This window comes from Sminthopsis crassicaudata, chromosome 6 (assembly GCF_048593235.1).
Source record: "Sminthopsis crassicaudata isolate SCR6 chromosome 6, ASM4859323v1, whole genome shotgun sequence".
In the NCBI taxonomy this organism is placed as follows: domain Eukaryota; kingdom Metazoa; phylum Chordata; class Mammalia; order Dasyuromorphia; family Dasyuridae; genus Sminthopsis; species Sminthopsis crassicaudata.
In genome coordinates, this window is record NC_133622.1 from 183767758 (window position 1) to 183791328 (window position 23571).

Below are 23571 nucleotides of genomic sequence, written 5' to 3' on the forward strand. Positions count from 1 at the left end.
GTGGCAAAAGGGCTTCTTTTACAAGAAAATGATGGCAATAAAGAAGCTATAGATTCACAAGATTACAATTCTATTTCATATACATATATACATGTATATTTAAAAACGTTATAGGTTACAACAAACAATAAAGTCTTGCCTGTTGACAGACTCTAAAATTGACTCACACTCCTGAAGGCTTTCAAGAGACTGGGAAAGGTCAGAGAGAAAAGAAATGTTGAGAGAGAGAGTATTAATTGAGTTCTACAGATCTGTGTAATAATCAACAAAGAGCTTCCTGGCTGGCTCTTGTCGAAGGCAGCTTCTCTCCCCCAACCACTACACTGTTCCAAATCACAAAAGACCATCCAGTCTGCCTCAGATGACTCAGCTTCTCATGCAGGGAAACCAGTGGTAGGTAATGAAATAATATGAGCAGCTCATAAATCTTGGTTTATTCCTTATTATGTGGGGATAGGAACTTAACAGGGAGAGGCTCTACCCACTCCAATTTTTCATCCCGTTTACCCTAAATCTGGATTTCACGCATTAATTTGTCTATGTTTATCAAATGGAAGAGCACATTCAATCAATAAAAAAACATTTAAGCACTGCTTTCAAGGAGTTAACATTCTCCAGGGAGAGCCAAGGATGTAAGTTTATACAGAATCAGGCAAAATCAATATATAGCAGTTTAGGGAGGGTGGGCACTAATAATTGAGAGAAAAGAAAAGTTACCTATAGAAGGCTAGGTAGTTTTGAGGAAAATGAAGTATTTTATGAGGTAAAAGTGAAGAGGAATAGCATACCAGTGATGTGGAAAGGTCAATACAAAGGTTTGGAGAAGGGAGATGGAATCTCTGTGTGAGAAGCAATTAGATCAGGAATGAGTCTGAACTAAGGCATTAGGTATGAGAACAGCGAGAAAGGGAAAGATATGAAAGATGATATAGAGCAAAAAACTGCAGGATTTGGACACTGGTTAGATATGTGGAATGAGAGAGAGGGAGGAGGTGATCATAAGACTGAGGTTACAAATCTGGGAGATTTAAAGGATGGTGAAACTCTCAACAGAAATAGAAAAGATGTAAAGAAAGGCTAGGTTTTGTAGAAAATATTAGTTTTGTTTTGGATATTAGGCCATTCAAATTCCTTTCCATTCTATATGACTCCCTTTCATATTCTTTCACAAATTCATCACAGGGGTCAATTCAATGTGCTGGGGGGGGGTCTTTCTTATTTATTTTAATATCATGAGAATACTAGTGGAACATGGGGTTTATCCATCAGTTAATCCCTTCTCTGACTATGTGATCGCCTATCTTATTGTCTGGAATAATCTTTGTATTATTGTTATAAAGCCTGGCTATTTTTAAAGGCATAGAAACAGTTTTAAATTTCAACATGTATATAATGTTTATTATATATATGTATATATATAAAGTTTATAGTATATATTTTTATAATATATATAGTTTATAATATTATAAACTTTATTTATCCTTTTTTATAGAAAGACCTTAAAGGCTATCTATCCTAATGTACTCATTTTAGAAATGAGGAACCAAAAATCAGAGAGCATAAATGAACCGATTGAGATCATATAGACAATAGATGTTAAGGTCAAGAATCAATCCAAGCCTTTTGATTCCAAATTCAGTATCCTTCCTCCACAGGCATACAACCTCTGTATGGATCAGGCAAATGATTTGCAAGTTTCTGTAAACTTCTCAAATAATCTAAAAAAAAGAGTCATAAATACATGACTAAAAGCCAATCTCTAATACATCCAGAAAATTGGCAAAGTTGACAAAGGGTATGATTAATGGTAAAAGAGCTGGAAAAGCAAATTGGAATTTTGCAAATATAATACTCCCTTGACCAGTGTCCTGAAATGCCCTGTGCTTTATTCAGAGAGACATGGCTGAAAGAATGCAAAGAACAACTAGAATGCTGGATGTCCATCAATTAGGGTTCCAGATTCAGGAATCATCTTTTCCTCTGAGTACACAGAAAACAGCTGTCTTTCAGGGCACTGTCCAAGGAAGCATTAAATAGAGTAATTAATTGATCCAAGGATTCTATTGCTAGGCAGATACACACATACCCCATCCCCTGTAGGGAGGATATAGATGAAAACAACTCTTGCTCACCAAAACAAACAAACAAACTATATGTGTGTGTATTTAGATAGAGAGACACAGAAAGATAGAGAGCCAGAGAGAGAGAGCCAGAGAGAGAGAGCCAGAGAGAGCCAGAGAGCGAGAGAGAGCGAGAGAGCGAGAGAGCGAGAGAGCGAGAGAGCGAGAGAGCGAGAGAGCGAGAGAGCGAGAGAGCGAGAGAGCGAGAGAGCGAGAGAGCGAGAGAGAGAGAGAGAGAGAGAGAGAGAGAGCACAAAGAATTGGAAATAAAGCAGATGGGAATAAATGTCAGCCATAAAAATGGCTGAAAAATTGTAGTATGTGAATGTAAAGGAATATTATTTTGATATAAGAAAAGAGTATAAAGAACACATAGAAGCATGAAAAGATTTATAGGATCTGATGTAAAGTAAAGTAAGCAAGGCCAAGGGTGGAAAAATGTGCTTAATGACAACAACGTAAATTCAAAGAATAGTAACTATGAAACAACTGAAACTGAATATTACAAAATTATAAAGAATAAAGTTGGCCTAAAGGAGGGATATGAGAAGACATCTTACTCTTCTTTGTGAAGGTTAGGGTTTCAATTTGATTGGTTTTAGTGATTTTTCTACTTCTTTGCTATATAAGAAAGATTTCTTGGAATAGTACAGAGGGAAACCCTGTGTGATATTTAAAAAAAACCCAAAAGTTACTAATAAAAGTCTATTTTAGAAAAAAAAATCATTGTCAGTCTCATTTCTACTGACTCAGAAGAAGTGGAGATATCTTAGATTGAAGGTGATCAAGTACCCTCTCTCTGTGACTTTTTTCCCTTGCAAATATATTGTAATCTTCTGCTAAATCCTTATATTCATCATGGAGTGGAATTGAAGCTAGACTATTGAATAATTATTAAGCACCCACTATGTGCCAGACACTGTGCTAAGCATTAGGGAAATAAAGAAAGGCAAGATACAACAGTTCTTGGTCTCAAGTGTTGGGAGAGGAGTTGGATAAAATGCAAGTAACTATATAATGTACAAACATTATATGCAGTATAAATTGGAAATTATTTCAGAGGGAAGGTTAATTGAGATTAAGGAAAATAGGGCAAGGCTTCTGGTAGATGTGACTTAGTTGAAACTTGAAGAAAGTTTGAGTAAGTAATGAGGAGGGAAGGGGGTTCCAGGTATGGGGAATAACAAGTAAAAAATTGTCCTATGTGGAAAGATGCAGTGTCTTGTGGGAAGAAAGGCACATAACCCTTATCATTGGATCCAAGAGTATAAGGAGAGAAGGGGAAAGAAAAGAGGAAAAGGAGCAAAGGGTTAGGTTTTAAGGGCTTTAATGTGGGGAGTCTTAGAAATTTAGTGAAAAGGAGGGTGAAGTGTGTGTACACTTTAAGATACATTTAACAGTTGAGTAAGAATGGACAGAGCTGGTGCTCTCTGCCCTGCCTTTGAGAATCTAGGCTCAGCCTTGAGGAAGTCTTGGAAGGGGATGTTAGGGACCACAATAATTCAAAGTAGCTTGGCAGGATCTTCCTCCTATGTGCATACTTACTCCGGAGTCCTTGGAGTAGGTAGGAGCTCCCGCTGGTACTTGGAGGCAGGGAACACTTTTGGCAGATACATTCCTTCCCATTAAAGGTTACCCGGTCACCAGGAGGAAAAGGCAATCTGTAGAAAGGAAATCAAATCAGCCTTCATTAGTAACTAACTTGGCACTGTCTAACTGAAAAGAACTTTCTCACATAAATGGAAATTTCTGGGGTCTATCCCTTACATGTGCTTCCCTTACACTTTACAGACTACTTTCACATCCTCTGCCTCATTTAGAAACAATAGCTTTCATTTATACAACTTATAGCACAAGATTCTTAACCTGAAGTCCATAAACTTCCTTTAAAAATATTTTGATAATTTTATTTCAATACGATTGACTTCCTTTGTATTGCTCTGCATTTTGTTTTATGTATTTAAAAATATTATTTTGATGAACAATGTGATTTTAGAAAAGCCTGGAAAGATTTACACAAACTGATGCTGAGCAAAACAAGCAGGACCTGGAACACATTGTACAAAATAACAACAAGAATTCAATGATCAATTATGGAAGCCTTGGTTCTTCTCAGTGGTTCACGGATCCAAAGCAATCCCAATAGACTTTGGACAGAAAATGCCATCTGCATCCGGAAAAAGAACTAAGGAGACTGAATGTAAATCAACCCGTGCTATGTTCATTTTTTTTTCTGTTTTTATTTTTATTTTTTTAACTCTCCCATGGTTTTTCCCCTTTGCTTTGATTTTCCTCTCTCAATATGATTCATAAAATGTGTATTAAAAATAAATAAATTGAAAGGTGAAAAAATAAAAATAAAAACATTATTCTGAGACATTCATAGTATTCACCAAATTGCTAAAAAGAATGCATGACCCAAATGCAGGCTAAGAACTTCTACTTTAGGGAGTTGATAAAGAACCTTCTTTACAACTTTCTTGTAAAGCCCAAGTGCTAGCAAAAGCTCAGAATGGCAGAATGCCTTTTCTGCTCAGCATCAGACTACTAGGAAGTGGCAACAGAAGGATTCAATCCCAGGCTTTCTAATCCAGTCATTAGATGACAAGATCAAAGGATCTGGGGCCTAAGGGGATCTAGAAATTATTGGGTACAATCATTTCATTTTATAGATCAGGAAGCTGGATCCCAGAGCAGGTAAATGATTTATTTGGAATCTCACAGGGAATTGAGTTCCAGGTGTTCTGACTCTATACCAACTGTTCCTTCCATGATAATTAATCATGCCATCATTTATATAGTGCATTAAGGTTTGAAAAATATTTCACATTTATTATCTCATTTGATATTCACAATGACCTATTATCATCCCCATTTTATAGGTGAGGAAATTGAGGCTAAGAGGAGTTAAATGATTTGGCCAGGGCCACACAATTAGTATCTGAGATAGGACTGGACTCATTCCAAGTCCAGCTCATCCCTCTATCCAATTCACCACTATTGCAATCAATCAACAATTGTTTATTAAGTGCCCTCCCTGTGCCATAACCTGGTTAAAGATAGAATTGAAATAGTTCCTGTCCTCAAAGAGCTCACTTTTCAACAGTGGTAACAGCATAGACCAGAATAGATATAAACATAATAAAGGTAATTTTCTTCTTTCTTTTCATTTTCTTTTCAGTGTGAAATATTTTCCCCTCCTCCTACCTCTCCCCCACTGCTTGAGAAGGCAAGAATGCAATACCCAGTAGACATAGGAAGTCATGTAACGCATGTTTTCACATTAGCCAAGTTGCAAAAGTGAAAAGAAGAAAAGATAAGGAAAATAAAGAAAGTGGAAAAAATGTTTCAATCTGTACCCAGATTTCATTAATTCTCCCTTTGGAAGTGGGTAGCATTTTTCATTATAGGTAATATAGGTAATAATACCTATAATATAGGTAATTTTTAGAGGAGAAGGCCTCCTGGAATCAGAAAGAACGAAGTTCAAATCTGGCCTCATATACTTATTAATTGTGTGACATGAATAAATCATCTAATTTCTGTATGCCCAACTCTAAAATGGGGATAATAATATCATCTATCTCTCAGAGCTCTTGTGAGGATCAAATGAGATTATATTTGTAAAGCACTTAGCTTTTTCCTTTCTTCCTCCCTCTTTTCCTTCCTCCTTCCCTCTCCCTTCCTTTCCTTCCTTTCTTCCTTCCTTTCTCCCTCCCTTCCTCCCCTCCTTCTTTCCCTCCTCCCTTCCTCCCCTCCTTCTTTCCCTCCTCCCTTCCTCCCCTCCTTCTTTCCCTCCTCCCTTCTCTCTCTCTCTCTAACTTTCCTCCTTCCTTTCTTCCTTCCATCCTTCCTTCCTTCTTTCCTTTTTCTCTCCCTTCTTCCCTCCTTTTTGGTCTCCTGGGGCTCCTGGCTCCTTTCTTCAATACCCTCATTCTTTTCATGTCTTCAAGGTTCCCTTCCATGTTATAAAAAGCCAACAACACAAAAGCAACAAGCAAACAAATCCTGCTTTCTGAGGAAGTATCTTATCTTCTTATCTTATTCATTTAAATCTTATTATGAATTTAAGTTATTATATACCTTCATATGTCACATCTTAAACTCTAAAGATAGAATGAAAAACTGTATCCCCTGGGGAAAAAGTATTTCAGGCCTTGAGGCTGGAGGCCTTTTAAATGGCCTTGAATTCACACTGGGCAATACTCGAATAGGTCCTGAAAGAACATCTATTTCTCCTTCCTCTATCACTTTGAGCCACATCTTTATCTTCTATTGGTAGTGCTACAAAGTAGTTTCTCAGGAAACTTTTTAAAATCGATGTTATTACTACATATCATCATATCTGCAAAACGAGATAATTTTCTAACCTCACTTTTTAATAGATCTCATCAGGAAATGTTTCATATTGACTTATTCAATCAATAAGCTTTATTAAGCATCTACTATGTGCTTGGCACTGTGCTAAGTGTTGACACACAAAAAAAGCAAAAATTAGTCCCTGCTTTCAAGAACTCAGTCTTATTAGGGAGACATCATGAAATCATTTATGTACAAAAAATTATATATACAGAATAAACTGGAGATTATCAATTGAAGAAAGGCACTGGCATTGAAAGGTTATTGGGGAAAGATTCTCGTTAAAAGTTATATTTTTGCTAGCAGTTGAAGGAAGCCAGGGAACTTAGGAGGTGGAGATAAGGAAGGAGAGCATTCTGGATATGACATTGAGAACAAATTCCAGTAGCAGAGAAATAGAGTATCTTATAGAAGCAAAATCTAGAGTCACCAGATGTCTGTCAATAGGAGAAAGATGTAAGAAGACTATAAAGGTAGAGAAGAACCAGGTTGTGAAGAGCTTTCAATGAAAAACAGAGAATTTTTAATATGATCCTGGAAATAATAGGAAACCACTGCAGTTTGTTGTATGGCAGTGAGGTTTGTTCAGTAAAAGCAAAAGGAGGTGAGATAGGGGATGAAGGACACAATGTACAGATGAGGGGAGAATTTTTGACATGGGGATATATTGTCATGTTTGTGGGTAGTAAGGAAGTAGTCAGTAGACAGGGAAAGATTGAAGATAAGTGAGATGGAATGGGATGGAATCTCTTGTATATGTAGATGTTTTCTTAGGTAAGGAGGAACTCACTCAGAAAGCATCTCAGTGATATGAAATGGGAAAGAGAGAAGAAGAGGGAACTCTCAATCAATGGCCTTGTTTTTTTTCCCAGCAAATATAAGACAAGATTCTAAACCCAGAAGATGGACAGAAAGAAAGCCTTAGTAGATTGTAGTAGATCCAATCAATTATGATTTTGTGATTTTTTTTGTCCATCCTCATGGAGCAGTACATGAGTAGGATTAATGTCAGTAGTTGGTGGAAGTAATCTAAGACTGGGGTTTGGCAAGGCAAGATTACTTATAGAATGGGGAGGACAGTGGTTCACTGAAAGATGGGGAAGACTTGAGAGTATGGATAGTGATGAGATTATGGAACTCTACTCTCTATTACCCTACTGTTTTTTGTTGTTATTTCAATCATGTTTAACTTTTCATAACTCTATTTAGGGTTGTGTGTGTGTGTGGTTTTTTTTTTTTTTTTAACCAAAGATCCTGGAGTGGTTTGCCATTTATTTCTCTGGCTCATTTGACAGATAAGGAAACTGAGGCAGTTGGGATTAAGTGACTTGCCCAGGGTCACATAACAATAAGTGACTGAGAATGACTAGATTTGACCTCAGTAAGATGAGTTTTTCCTGACGTCAGGCCTGGCACCTCTTCACTAGCTGCCCCATAATATCATATTATGCTATCATAATACTTTACATTTATATCCAGAGCCAGACAACCTGGACTCTGCTCCTGATTCTTTCAATAATAAGCTGTGTGACCTTGGCCAAGAACTTCATCCTTGTCTCAGTTTCTTCATCAAAATGAGAATAAGAATAATCATATTACTTACCTCATAGGGTTGTTGGCAAGAATTGGATGAAATCATTTCTGTAAAGCACTATATAAATGTCAAGAATTCATTATTGTGGCTACTATTTATTACCTATTCTCAAGTTTACAGAAGGAAGCATTTTTGCATAATTATGGCCAAAAGGTTTTTATGGAGATCAGCTCTGACTTCCTAGTTGGCTCTCTGATGGATGACTGCAGCCCTGACAGCCTGATAGTCTCCACAATCCCTTATATACACAGAATGATGAAGCATACAGATACTGTGCAGATGTCAGCTCATATAGCACAGTTTCCATTATTCTCTCCTGCTTTTTGAAATTTAGATCCCTGCTTTGGAAGTGTCCTTATAAGAATTGTTTTAGAGTGGCATTGTGGATAAGATATTAGACTCAGAAGTTAAGAAACTTAAGTTCAAATTCTATCACAGAAATTCAATGGCTGAGTGGTGATGGGGCAGTTTTTAATCTCTTAGAACCTTGGGTTCCCCACCCATAAAATAGCTAGAATTAATCCTCAGGCACCACAGTTGTACTGCTTATCCTAGAGAGTTGTGAGAAAAGGGATGTATAACACTTTAAAGTGATATAGAAAATGGAATTACTATAAGTAATGCAAAAGCACATTCTTTGGTGTTGATAACCATGTTAATAAACTGGGGACAATATATGAGGGGGGAAATAATAAGGAAGAAATAAAATTATACTCATGGATGTTCCTAGTGCACACACACACACACACACACACACACACACACACACACACACACACATTTCCATAAGGTGACTCCAGTGATTCATTACATGTAAGAGTTAGGAGACTTTAGAATGCAGAGTTGAAAATAAGAGTGCTAGAAGATACCTTAGAATATATAATATGAGAGGTAAAAGACATTTTAGAAGATTTTCCCTACCATTTTCCAAAGGAGGATTATGGGACCCAAAACATAAAAAGCCCTGCCTGAAATCATACAGCATGTTACTGGCAGAACTAGAACTTTCTGTCCACTTCTTTTTTGTCTTTTGTTCTCTCTTCTGTCTCTTTTTACTGTGGTCCATCAATTCAATTCAATTAAACAAATATTAAGTGTCTACTGGAGAACTAGGCAATGGAGAAGTTATAAACTTTGAATAAAATGTGCTCCTTGTGCTCTCAGGGAAAATGTAATTTCAAGGCAAAAGCGGAAGAGATTGTTCTTTTTTTAAGCATTTTATTTTTGAAATATATGCATGAATAATTTGTCAACATTAACCCTTGCAAACAATGTGCTCCAAATTTCTCCCCTTCTTCTTTTCACCTCTAGATGGTAAGTAATACAATACATATTAAACATATTAATAATGTATTTTAAATACAATATATGTATACATATTTATACAAATAAGCTGCACAAGAAAAATCAGATCAAAAAGAAAAAAAATGAGAAAGAAAACAAATGCAAGTGAACAACAACAAAAAGAGGGAAAATGCTATATTGTGATCCATCCTAAGTTCTCACAGTCCTCTCTCTGGGTGTAGATGACTCTCATCATCACAAGATCATTGGAATGGGTCTCAATCATCTCCTTGTTGAAAAGAGCCATGTCTGTCAGAATTGATCATTGTATAATCTTGTTGTTGCTATATATAACGATCTTCTGGTTCTACTCATTTCACTTAGCAACAGTTCATGTAAGTCTCTCCAAGTCTCTCTGTAATCATCCTGCTGGTCGTTTCTTACAGAACAATAATGTTCCATAACATTCATATACCATAACTTATTCATCATTCTCCAATTGATGGGCATCTACTCACTTTCCGGTTTCTTGTTACTACAAAAAGGGCTGTCACAAATATTTTTGCATGTGTGGGTCCCTTTCCCTCCTTTAAATCTCTTTGGGATATAAGCCCAGTAGAAACCCTGCTAGATCAAAGGGTATGCACAGTTTGATATCCCTTTGGGCATAGTTCCAAATTGCTCTCCAGAATGGCTGGATAAGTTGACAACTCCACCAAAAATGTGTTAGTATTCCAGTTCTCCCACATCCCCTCCAATTATCTTTTCCTGTCATTTTAGCCCATCTGAGAGGTATGTAATGGCACCTTAGAGTTGTTTTAAATTGTATTACTCTGATCAATAATGGTTTGGAGCACATTTTCATATGAGTGGAAATAGTTTCAATTTCTTCATCTGAAAATTGCCTGTCCATATCCTTTGACCATTTATCAATTGGAAAATGACTTGAATTCGTATAAATTTGAATCAATTCTCTATATATTTTAGAAATGAGGCCTTTATCAGAAGGAAGGGACTATTCTTGAACAGTTTCCCACAAAGGGATGGAAGCCATGGGATTGAAAAAGATACCAATGGAGAACAACCTAGGGCATGCTTTCCTCCAATCTCCTCAACTTCTCATAAGGCTAGCAGTTCCAACATCTAAGAGCACACTCTGAGCTCCACAACCAACCCATTCAGGGCTCACAACTCACCTAGATTTTTAGACAAAGAACTGATATAGTATTAATAGGAGACTGATCTATCACTTGTGGGGGACAATGGGGTAACTTATAAGAAAGGCATAATGATGGTCCTAATAAAACTTATGGTCTGGGGAAGAAGTAATATTTATAGATAACTATAGATAGATTATATGATGATATGAAATTATAAGATATTTATAAAGCAAACTGCTATATGAGGAATAAAAGGAAGATCATTAGCAATGGAATATGGACAGCAATTAGAGAAGGATTCTTTGTGGAGGTGACATTTGGGTTGGGTTTTTAAAAATAGATATGAATTCAAAAGGAAGACAATGAGAGAGGGGAAATTGGGGCATGGAGAATAGCAAGGAACAGGCATAGCATATATTATGTTTTGGGGATGCAGAGCTATCTGACTTTGCATAGAGAATGTGTGAGGAAGTAACATGAAACAAAGGTAGAAACATATAGAATATATCTTATGAATGACTTTGAAGGTGATACAGAAGAATTTAAACTCTGTTCAATAAGTCAAAGGGATGCACTAGAGATTTGGGAGCAAAGGAATGGCAGATATTATCAAGTCTGTGCAATAGAAAGGCTTTTCTAGAATTGCCTGAAGAACAGATTCTTGGAAAAGAGATGATGGGAAGAGGAAGTGACAAATGAGAGAGATGTTATGGAGAGGGCAATGTCCTTGAAGGGGAAAGAAGATTAGCAACATGATGAATGGTAGCATCATAAAGATAATATAATCAGAAGGAAGAGCAGGCTCATAGAAGAATGTTAATGAACTCAGTTTTAGACATAGTGAGTTTGAGTACAAATATCTTAAAGATATATCAAGATGAAGGTCTAGAGTTCAGGAGAGGAATCAGAACTGGAGTTTAGATTTGAGAGTTATGTGCATGAATATGATAATTTAAATTATGAAAGTAAACCATATTGTCAATGGAGAGAGTGGTGATAGTGAAGAAGAAAGGTCAGTGAAAGAACTTTGGGAAAAACTCACCAGAGGGAATAAGAAAGATGATGATCCAAAAGAAGAGCCTGCATTGTATTTAGAGAAGAGCAGAGAATAGCTTCAGAGAGCCAAGGGAGTAGAGAATATCTGATATGAGTGAGTTGTCAATAGTGACAAAAGCTGTGAAAGACTGAGGATGAGAACTTTTAAAAAGCACATTGGATTTGATAATTGGGCACTCATTGGGGAATTCTTCTGAGAGTAGTTTCAGTTTGTGTTGGAGAAGTAAAAAAAATATTTTTATAGGGTTAAGAAGTATCCTGAATTTGTAGTCATAGAGCATTTATTCACACTCTAACTGCTCACTTGGGGCTCCCTTGTCCCCTTCTGTAAAATAAGGAGATTCAAATAGATAATCACTTAGACCCCTTCCAGTTTAAATTCTATTGTAATTGGATGCTTCTCTGTAATCATTACTGTATGTTTAAGTGAGATGGAATAGAACCTTGGGGAGTAAATTCTGAGAGTTAAAGTTGTCTTTGAGAGAGTCTTATGTGAGGTGGGGAAACAGGACAGAGACAACGTCTTTCTTTGACAGAGTCTAAAGAGACATTTTGAAATACCTGAGCTTAGCTCCTGTTTTGTGGAGAAGATAACTTGAGGAGAATTCCAGAGAGACTGAAACTGCCAGCCAAGGAACTGAGATGTTGGAATATGAATCCCTGTTTTGGAGGCATCAGCAGTTGTAGCTGATAGTTAGAGGCGAGTGTGGTTGTAACCCTCCTCACAGCCAATATATTGTAAAATATTCATTTATGTTTTTGCATTAGTTGTTATTGTTAACAAATTATACACACACATATATAGTAACAAATAGTTTAGTAACATGTAGAATATAGCAATAGAATACACATATATAGTAACATATAGTATAGTAGTTAATATATACCATATAGTATATGATATATAGTATCTATAGAATTATGTAAATATATGCATATATAGACATATACAAAATATAAATACACATATGCATACATATATAAACACACACATATATATGTATATATATATATATATATATATATATATATATATATATATATATGCCTTTCAGACCCTAGTTTGAGACTGAGAAAGAAAAGAAAGTTTATGAGAAAATAGGTTTCTTTGGTTTTTATATACCAAGGTTAAGGTTTAGAATTAACTGATAAGTTTCTACACCTGTGTTAGTTTATGAGGCAATTTCATAACACATTCCTTGATTGTTTTTGAATTTGATGTAAAAGAATAAGGTTAAGATTGGGTGTGGTGTGTTTCTGAATGCACCTGGAGTACCATTCTCACCTGACAAAACACTCCTTCATGGGTGTAGGGTGTAGCACAAAGCTTGTCTACTCTATTATCCTATAATTCTATGATGGCTAATAAGGAAGTGAAGCAATCAAATGTAGACACATTTTTCAAGGGTGGAGAGATGCAAAATAATTGCTAAAGAAGGTGGCAAGGTCAAGAGGAAATATTATTTAGAGAGACCTAAACATATTTGTAGGCAGATGGAAAAGAAGATCAGGGATAGATTGGAGATCAGAGACAGAGAGAATGATTACATTAAAAAAAAAAACACTAGGTTATCTGAGTGGAGGAAGGATATTACTAATTCAGATCAGTAAAAGTTTCATCCCAAAGCTAGCATTTGAATTGAGTTTTAAAAGATGAGTAGGAGTTTTTTTTCTCATATTATATTTTCTAGGAAGTAGTGCCATAGTTTCTTCCTATTAAAAAAAAATACCCATTCCTAAATCCATTTATTTAGAAATCAAGTACATTTCTTAAGGGGATAAATATCAAGGTATACAACAATGGAATGCAATAGCATAGTCATAGTCTTTCTATATTTAATTAAATGCTTCCTCCATTCAACATCCTCAAGATTTAATGTTCTTGTATACATATATGTATTTCAGAGATTAATTTGGAGCAGAAGCACGATCAGTTTCTAGATTAGACTAGATTTGAATAAAACTCTGGTTTCTATCTTGGTTATTGTTCCTTGTCTTTAAAGTACCTATGCACTTACACACACACACACACACACAAGTATGGATGCATTTTGAGGGAAGAATAATCTTGATTTGTCAGCTCAGGAATGGTAATAGCAGGGAATTCAGGCAAGTCACACACAAAAGTGGGTCAGACATGGCATTTGATTCCTGTTTTGGTGATATTCCAACTTTTAAAGTCTTATTTATAGGGAAGTCATGTTTTTTACATCTACACAAACAGGGAATCTATAAATATAGTTTTCAATTTTTAAGAGGTAGAGAAAAAAATCTTTTCTAGACCAAACAAATCAATGTGAATGAGGGATTACTATTTTTTCTGAGGTCTTTCTTTGTTGTATGTATCTGTAGACAAGGTATCAAAAAGAATGAAGTACCTACTAAAAGCTTTCTTTCTGAGGCAACAAAACTCTACATTTCTAGAGTATATTACATAATGCTTTTTTCTTCCTCTTCCTTTTTTTTTCCCTGAGGCTGGGGTTAAGTGACTTGCCCAGAGTCACACAGTTAGGAAGTGTTAAGTGTCTGAGACCACATTTGAACTCAGGTTCTCCTGACTTCAGGACCGGTGCTCTATCCACTGCGCCACCTAGATGCCCCATGCTTTCTTCTTCTATAGGAAAACTCTGAGAAATAGGCAATATTATCCTCATTCTAAAGTTGGAAAAACTGAGCCTTAGGTCTTTAACTCCAACAACATTGTTTTTTTTCCTACAACACACTACCTCTGGTGACTTAAAAGGACATCAGAAGCTGGAAGTTGTGAAAAGTAATGAAGCAACTCATGAATTGTGAATCTCAAAGTTTTTCAGTATTGTCAGATTATAACTGTGGAGATTGAATGTGTCTAGAATAAATTACAACTTTAAAGTGAGCCTGTCAGTAAAGAAAAGCTTCTATAGGTGTCTAACATGAACCATGCACTGTGCTAACTGTTGAGGATACAAAGGCTTTACCTCCAAGGAGCTCACAATCTTATGAGAGAGACCATTATGTACAAATGGGATATGTAGGGGGACAAAATGTGGTTAATCTTAAAGGGAAGGCACTAAAAGTAAGGAGAGGGAAAGACTTCTTGCAGGAGGTGGGACTTTAGATGAGACACCAGAGAAAGCAAGAGATGGAGGTGAAGAAAGAAAGAGCTTTGGTTTGGAAGTAGCCAGAGAAAATGTTCACTATTGTGTGGAGGAAAGTTCAAGGAGCTTGCAACTATGCTTTTTACCTTTTATATGAATTTTGTATGAACCTAAAGGACTTTAACCGGATCAGAAGGGGTAAGATCTTTGCATGTAACCATGCCACTTCTTGGTGAGAGGTGTGTATATGGGGGGGGGGGGGAGGGTCTGGAGGGAGCAGAAATGGACCCAACCATAAAAGGTAATGGATTGAGGATGGTAAGCTGAGTAAGACAAATGGTAGACTCACTGATATATGGTATTATTATTATTTTTTTTGCAGGATTACGGGGGTGAGGGGTACATTGCTTCTTGATCTTGGACTACCCTCTAACTTGAAATCTCTGCTCCTATACTCAGCTTCTCATTCAATTTCAACCCCTTGGAGTTTAGCACTACAGAGAAATCCAGATTATTACCCTAAACCAGCTTTTGGTTTATACTCACTAAAATCTGGATTCAAACTGCTCTCTTTTCTCATAAGGTTGCTGTTCCACCTTCACCCCCATCCTAAACTTAATGGGTCTTGTTCCCTGAACAGCCAGTTCCCTCTGGAGATACACTGGCTTCTTTTTGTTAGCTCATTGTGATTGAAGGACCATAAATTTAAGTTAGAGCAGCTAGGTAGTATGGTGAACAGAGTGCCAGGCCTGGAGTCAGCAGTACCTGAGTTCAAATATGACCTCAGACATTAGCTGTGTGACACTAGGCAAGTCACTTGTTTCACTTTCCTTCTCTGGAAAATTAGGTGGGGAAGTAAATGGCAAATCACTTCAGTATCTTTGCCAAGAAAACCCCATAATAGTGTCATAAAGGCTGAGAAACAACTAAACAACAATATTTTCTTATCGTAAAAGGTTTGACTTTTCTGTATAATGAGGATGGTTATAATTTTTATGCCCATCTCACAGTCATGAAGATAATGGATTAAAAAAATCATTGAAGATTATGAAATAGTACATATATATGCATATATAAAGGATTTTTATTAGCAGCTCAATAATATTATTGCTATTTAATGAAAATGAGCTATGACTTACTTAGAAAGTTAATCAAATTTTCTAGATCACCTTTGCAAGTACCTGCTATGATATATTTTATTGAGGAGAAATGCCTTCCAGATAGAGAAAAGGAGTCTCTTTTGATATTATCTTTTCATCGCCATCATAACTCATGTAATATTTGTAAATCATTTTATATGTTATCTCACTTGATCCTCAAAACATCCTGGTGAGGTATATATTATTATCATTCTCCATTCCCCATCCTCCATATGAGGGAACTGAGGCTCAGCAAGTTTAATGACTCAACCAGAGTTAAGTCGCACTACTACCAAATGTCTGAGACAGGATTCAAGGCCAGGTTTTTCTAGTTTCAAATCTAGTTCTCCCTCAGAGCATTATACTACAATGCAACAATTAGCAAAGATCAAAATCTTCAGGGTACTTTACCATATAAGGGCAATCACAGATGGTCAACAAGAACTTATTGAGAAAGTCATTTTTTCTATTTAGTCCAATGCTAGACACTGTGGAGGGCATCAGGAAGCATAACACAATATCCTGACTTGTCCTCAGATGGGTTACATTAGTCAGAAATGGAGGGAAGTGTATCTGGATGAAACAGTAGAATAATTAGAGGCAAACTATGTGAAACTGCAATGTGGAGAAGGGAAAAATCAGTGTGGGATGGAGTAGTTGGAGGACGTGGGCTCTGAGCCAGACCTGCAAATATGGGGAAGACTGAAATAGGCAGAGGGGAGGAAGAAAGGCATTCAAGGCACTGGAAAGAACAGGAGCAAGGGTGTGGTGGAGGGAGCTGGCATGTGGGGAGGGAGGACAATGAACTGTCCCACAGGAGGCAAAGATCCTTGCACCCACCCACCACCGTAACAGCTGTCAAACCATTTCTGGCCTTCCTGAGAGTGACCTTGACACCAGGTGCCAAAAAGACATTGAATGCTTCCCCCCCCCAATAGCAGCAGTGGCTATTGTGGCCAATGGGTGAAACATGGGGAAATAAACACTTTCTGGTAATCAAATCGTTTACCTTTATATTCAGATTTTCCTAACTCTAATACCAGTTCTTTATCAACTACCCAGATTACTTCACTATACAGGGATATCTATGACATATGAATTATCGATGGAAATAGATATTCTGGTCCAAATTTCCCATTTTATCAATGAAATCTAGAGAAGTGAGGCCCTAAGCATCAATCTAAGCCACAATTTAATCATCTGAAGGTTAGTGGATTGGTCAATATCAGTGGTTCTCAAAATGTGATCCAGAGAATTCCAACATCCTTCAAAACCCTTTCAGAGGTTCTACAAATTCAAAATTATTTTTTATTTCTATATTATAAGTATCTATAAATGTAACCTATATAAATGAAAATTCTTTGGACAGATCCTCAATAATTTTTTTTCTGAGGCACCCTGAGATAAATGACTTGCCCAGGGTCACACAGCTAGAATAATTTTTAATAGTATAAAGATATTGAGAACAAAAGTTTCAGAACCACTGGATTAAATGGCTGATCCTCCCAGCCTTGAAGGGAGGCTTGCCCTCACTTTATTCAACTAATGAATTTTCATTCTTTTATGGAATTAATGAACAAAGTCATGCTGTCATTTGTCACTTACCTACAAACAGCACACACAAAACAGTCTGGGTGATAGGTTTTCCCCAATGCTGAAACTACTTCACCCTCGATGAACTGATCACAGCTGAAGCACCGAGTACCATAAAGTCTTTGATAGTCCAAGGTACAAATGTATTCTCCCTGTCTCACAAAAAAACCACCTTCTGCCAAGTCACAGCCACAAGCTACAAAAAAAAAAAAAAAAAAAAAAAAAGAAGAATAAGAGAATCATTACTTAGGCATCAGGAACACAGAGACAAATCCTGCCCTTATAAATCCAGTCATTCAAATGAAGTGACTTTTTTTTTTTTTGGTGGAAGTTGTGAGTTCCCATTCTTAGGAAGGTCAGTTTTTCATTGATGGTGTAGGAGGAAGGGACTTATGTATGTTGTCATTAAAAGAATTTGAAAAGGATTGGGTTCAAATCTCTTAGTCATGTTACATAAGGCAAGTGATATAAGCTTCCTTAGCTTCAGTTTCCTTATTTGGGATTAATAATATTTGTCTTATTGTGGGTCCCCAGCCGCTATGAGATTCAGGGGAATATTTGTTGAGCACTTTGATATGTTAAGAATGGGAAGCTAGAGGGAATAGTGGATAGAGTATTGGGCTTGGAGTAAGGAAGACACATGTTCCTGGCTAAGTCATTTAACACTGTTTTACATCTGTAAAATGAACTAGAAAAGGAAATGGCAAAAATATTCTAGTATCTTTTCCAAGAAAACACCAATGGGATAACAAAGAGCTGGACATAAGCTAAAACAACAACAACCAAACACTTGGAAAAGTGGAAAGTCATACATAAATGACCATTGCTATTTTCATGATATTTAGACATGTCTCAACATATTTGAATCCATCCATATTTAAGCCAGAGATCTCACATTTGATATGGTAAAACGAACATTGATTTATAAAATTTGAGAATCTGGTTTTGAGTTCTCCCTATGTTCCTAAGCAGCTATGTGACTTCAAGCAAATTATATCTCTTAAAGCATCAGATTGTGCCTTTGTGAAATGGTGATGACACTCCTCCTCCAGTATCCCCTCACATTGTGAGGAAAGTACTTTGAAATCTTAAAGTGCAAAAAAAAAAATGGAAGCTGTTATTTACTATCTCACAAGATAATTATAAAGATGAAATAAGAAATTGGAGGTAAAGTACTTTGAAAATTATTAAGTTTTTTGCAGTAGATTTAGAAAAAAGAAATGAAGTGATTAATTGGAGAATGGCAGAACAAATTGGATTGTATTAATATAAGGTAACATTATTGCAAAAACAAGTTATGAAGAATATGTGGGATTCAGAAAAAAGTAGAAAGTTACTCCATAGGAATTAATAAAATCTAAAGTAAGCAGAGATCTACATTCATGGTTACAGGAGCATGAATCAGACTAAAAGGAGACCACATTCTGAGTAACAGTAATGACCCATTTGGGTACAACAAGAGATGAGGAAGAAAAGTAGCAGTGGTAGTGATGTGTGGAGGACATTGGGTATAGAATGTCACGCACATACTCTCAAATATATATATATACTCCCTGTGTCTCAAGTGGTTTTATTTTATCTGCTTTTCTTTGTTATTAGGGAGGACTTTATACATAGTGGTGGGGGAGGGAAGGAATAGGTGGAAATGACCTGGAAGTAAAAGGCATCAATAAGATGATTTTTTGTAGCATTTAATAGTAGTTTTTTCTAATTAAATGTAAAGATAGTTTTCAACATTCATTTTTGTTAAGATTTCTTCCCTCCCCCGCTCCCCAATACAGACTGTAATATGATATAGGTTATACGTGTACACTGATAAAATGATTTTTAAAACTGTTATGTGTTTTTAAAATGTCATTTGTTGTTACTATGATCATGAGTCATTCTACAACCCAAAGGTTTTGCTTTCCCATGACAGAATATCATTAGCTGAAGAAACTAGATTCCAACGAAATCAGTAAACAAATATTCACTAAACCATTATTTTATGTTGTATAAAGTAAATGTGACCTCCTCAAAGGCTGGACTTGTTTTTTATTTTACTTTTGTATCCCTAATACTTAATATTTTGTACATCTCAGAGACTCCATAAATGTTTGCTAGATTGAACTGGAATCTAATTGTGTGACATGAAAAGAATTATTATGCCATGGATCTTGTCTTCAAGCAGCTTACAAAGGAGTGAGAAATAAAAAACACAGAAACAAAAGACCATTTGTAATTAGTTAGTCTTTTGCCACTTGAGCAGTTATGACAGTCAATGCTAAGGGAACTCCCAGGAAGGAGAAATCAGTATGGGCTGCATTGACCAGGCAGGGCATACTGGAAACTGGAAATGGTGGTGGAACGTGACTTGTATCTTCAGTGAAGTCAATCATGTGAAACTAAAAAGGACCTTAAATGTCATCTTACCCAACACCCTTACTTTACAGGTGAGGAATCTAAAATTCAAAGAGAAGCAATGGCTTATCAATGTCAATAAATTAATATTTATTATATACCTAGTATTTTGGGGGCATTTGCAAGTCCTAGAGATACAAAGAAGAATAAAAGAAAGTCCCTGTCCTTCAGAAAGTCACATTCCAATAGGAGAGACAACATGCAAACTATGTACAAAAAAAGTTCTATATAGCATAAATAAGTTGGGTAAAATTAGTGGAAGCAAGTTATCAGAATTAAGAGGGAGAAGCAAGATTTCCTGTAGAAGGTGAGAAGTTAGCTTAATTTGAAGGAAGCCAGAAGGCAAATATAAGGAGGGAGAACATTTCAAACATGAGGACAGCCAGTGAAAATACCTGGAGTCAGAAAAATGGAGTCAGAGTGCTGGTGAGTGACAGAGGAAGAATTGGATCCCAACTCCTCTGTCTCCAGATCCAAAACTTTTTTTTTCCATTGGGCCACAATGCTTTCTTTGGTTCATTCATTCATCATTACCATGATCAGGGTAGCAAGGAAAGTGACCTTTTGAAGCAAGGAAGGCACAACTCTAAGGAAGGAACAGTGCTTTCTCATCCCAAGGCTAGCTGCTGGCAGTAGTATATATGTCATTTTTATGTACATACAAGTATTGTACACTGGGTTTCAGGGATGATGCTCCTGATTTATAGCACATCTGCAGATGTGAGTGTGTTGGCAGGAAAGAAAGTGGATAGGTGGGTGAGTTAACCTGACCTAATTAAGATGTTGCACTATGGAATCAGTGGGCTATGGTTTCTAGGCTGATTCTCCAAATCTATCTCCACCTTTATGAGGAATATCTCTGCTGGTGTACCTATGAGCAAATCTTTTGGCTTTCTGGGATTCTATTTCCTCCTCTGCAAAATGACCATTCTAACTCACAAAGCTGTGAATCTTGATCCTCAATTTTAAGAGAGAGCATTCTGGTTGGGGAAAGTGCATGAGCAAAGTAAGATTAGTAGTAAGTTAATTAAAAGAGTTAAAAAATTAAAAAGGGAAAAGATGGGAGGAATTGCACTACCAGAGCAAACTCTGAATTCAGAAATGATTCTCTCCCTGTCTCTGAGACTGAGGAATGTTTGGAACAAACATTTTCTTATACATTTTTTCTGAAGCAAATTGATGGAGCAAAATTTTGTTAATATGAAATAGAGATGGAAATTTGCTTTTTCAGCAGAATTGCTCCATATGGGGACAGTGGTTTAAAAATTATCTAAAGTCTAAAAGGAAAAGAGGGAAAAAGCCAAGATGACAAACAAATCCCGGAGCCAAAGGGCCTGGGGTGACTCAGACCTGGCCTATCCTAGGCACAAAGGCTCCTCAGAGGCATCAGAGTTAAAACTTTAAGGAAAAAAAGACTCTGAATTTTGAGCAAAAGAAAATCAAAAATTCTGAGAGTACAAAAAGAACTCAGATGTCATCTAGTCTAAGCTCTTCCTTTTATAAAAGAAGAAACTGAGAGCCAGAGGGACAGTATCTGGGCCTCAATTCAATATAATAGGTATTTGTAATGAATCTATCATACTCTAGGCATTATTTTATATGCTAAGAACACAAAGGAGACAATTGGAGAGATAAATAGAGTGCTGGGCCTGAAATTAGGATGAGCTGAGTTCAAATCTGTCGTTAGACATTTATTAGTTGTATGACACTGGACAAATGACTTACACTTGACTGTCTCAGTTTCCACATTTGTAAAATGAGCTGGAGAAGGAAATGGTAAACTATTCCAACATCTTTGTCAAGAAAACCTCAAATGGGGACACAAAAAGTTGGACATGACTGAAAGGGACTGAAAAGCAAAGAGAAAATTTAAGTAGTTCCTACTTTCAAAGAGCTTACATTCTGATAGTAATAGTAGAAGGGGGCAGGGAATGAAAAGAACACAAATAAATACTATATATGTGTATGTATGTATGCATATGTACAATTCAGTCATTTTTCAGTTGTGTCTAATTCTTCATGACACCATTTGGGGTTTTCTTGGCAAAGATACTGGAGCAGTTTATCATTTCCTTCTCCAACTCATTTTACAGATGAAGAAACTGAGGCAATTAAGTCACTTGCTCAGGGTCACACAGCTAGTAAGCATCTAAAGCTAAATTTGACTTAGGAAAATGAGACTTCCTGATGCTAGATCCAGCCCTCTATCCTCTACTCCACTTATATGCTCATATCCACACATACACATACATGTATATACACATACATGTAGACAAACATAAATACATGCATTCATATGAAGGAAGTGATAAAAAAAAGTCAGTTATGTGGAAGCTACCAATTAAAAACATGGGGGACAAAAGCATGTTCAAAGACATGAGTGATGAGAAATAACCAGTTTATCAATGCAAATGACGAGGTCAAATCTGGTTGAAAGGAAAGCAATGTGTAATAAATCTGGAAAGGCTACAGCCAGATTGTAAAGGACTTTAATATAGAAGAGATTTTATTTTATGTTAGGGAATAGGGAGCTATAGGTACTTCTTGATTAGGATACTCCTAATTCTGATCACAGCATTCTTGTCTGTACATCACATTGCTTTTGACAGAGCAGCTGCTGTTCTTCTCAAATGAGAAACAAACACTGAGATAATTAATTACAGTCTGGACAGACTCCTAGCTCTTTTTCTGACTTCAGGACTTTAAATGTTCTCTTTCCCCCATACCTCAGCATATTGGATTGCTGAGGTCAGCATAACTTGAAGTATGATCATAGATCATTAGAAGGTCCTAACTTTCTGATCCCTCATGAGAGGAAACATGGCATGGGAGTTCAGAAATTCACAAAGTAATTTCACAACGCAGGACTTAAGTCAATTAGTATGATCCTTTGAATGCTAGTTCTTTAGTCAAGTAAATGAAATTTCTTGTGTCTCCTAGATGATGGAAGAAAGGGGAGAGAGAAGAACAATTTCCGGGAAATGTCGGTCTTCCATGGGATAGCTATTGTCCAGTCTAGAATGATTCTTCCTATCCACAAGTGGTGTCTCCAAATCTCACTCTAAGATCATAGAGTTAAACTTGTAAGGGATAGTAGAAGTCCAATGCTTTCATTTTATAGTTTAATTCAATATCTTCATTCTATAGATGAAGAAACTGAGACCGAGAGAAATTAGGCAACTTGCCAAGATCACACAAATATAAGTAACACATCTGAGTTTTTAACTTTTTTTTTGTCAAGTCCAACCAATAGGTTGTCCTACCTATATTTCCTCAAGGTCCAAATCAAATCTTAACCATAGATTGTCAAGGGAGAAAAGGACTTCAGAAGTCTATCCAGCTCAACTCACATCTGAACAAGGACACCCTCTATAATACTTCTCACTCTGGCTATCCAACCTCTGATTAAATATGTCTAGTGATGGGAAATTCACTACCTCATGAATTAGCCCATTTCAGCTTGGGATAGATTTAATTGTTAAAAAAAAAAATGTTTTCTTATATGAAGTCAAAATCTGTGTCTATAAAGTTCTCTTCATTCTGTCTCCCACATACCCACACTGATTTTAGCTTTGAAAAAGCAAATAAAAATATATAATCCCAATTTCTTTACCAGTTGTTTCTGAGGACTTTTCCAACCACTTCCTATCCACAGAGAATCTCTCTACCCTTTAGCTTCACATAACATTAATTACTTGCAAAGTGACCTAATCATGTGTTGTCTCCTGCTGTCAGATTCTGCTGAATATTTCCTATGTGTGTATATTTTGTTTTCCCATTTAGATTTTA

General features: G+C 36.4%; 1 protein-coding gene across 7 annotated transcripts in view; it reads right to left on the minus strand.

Annotated features, from left to right (window-relative positions):
* The window catches only part of ABLIM2 (actin binding LIM protein family member 2), a 293927-nt gene that overhangs the window by 137735 nt on the left and 132621 nt on the right, over nt 1-23571 (minus strand). For all 7 annotated transcript variants that reach the window (XM_074276290.1, XM_074276285.1, XM_074276287.1 and 4 more), the window contains exons 3-4: nt 17395-17578; nt 3666-3781 (exon numbers count right to left, since the gene is read on the minus strand). In XM_074276290.1, the coding sequence (XP_074132391.1) occupies nt 3666-3781; nt 17395-17578 (300 nt within the window). The remainder of the gene's footprint in view (nt 1-3665; nt 3782-17394; nt 17579-23571) is intronic.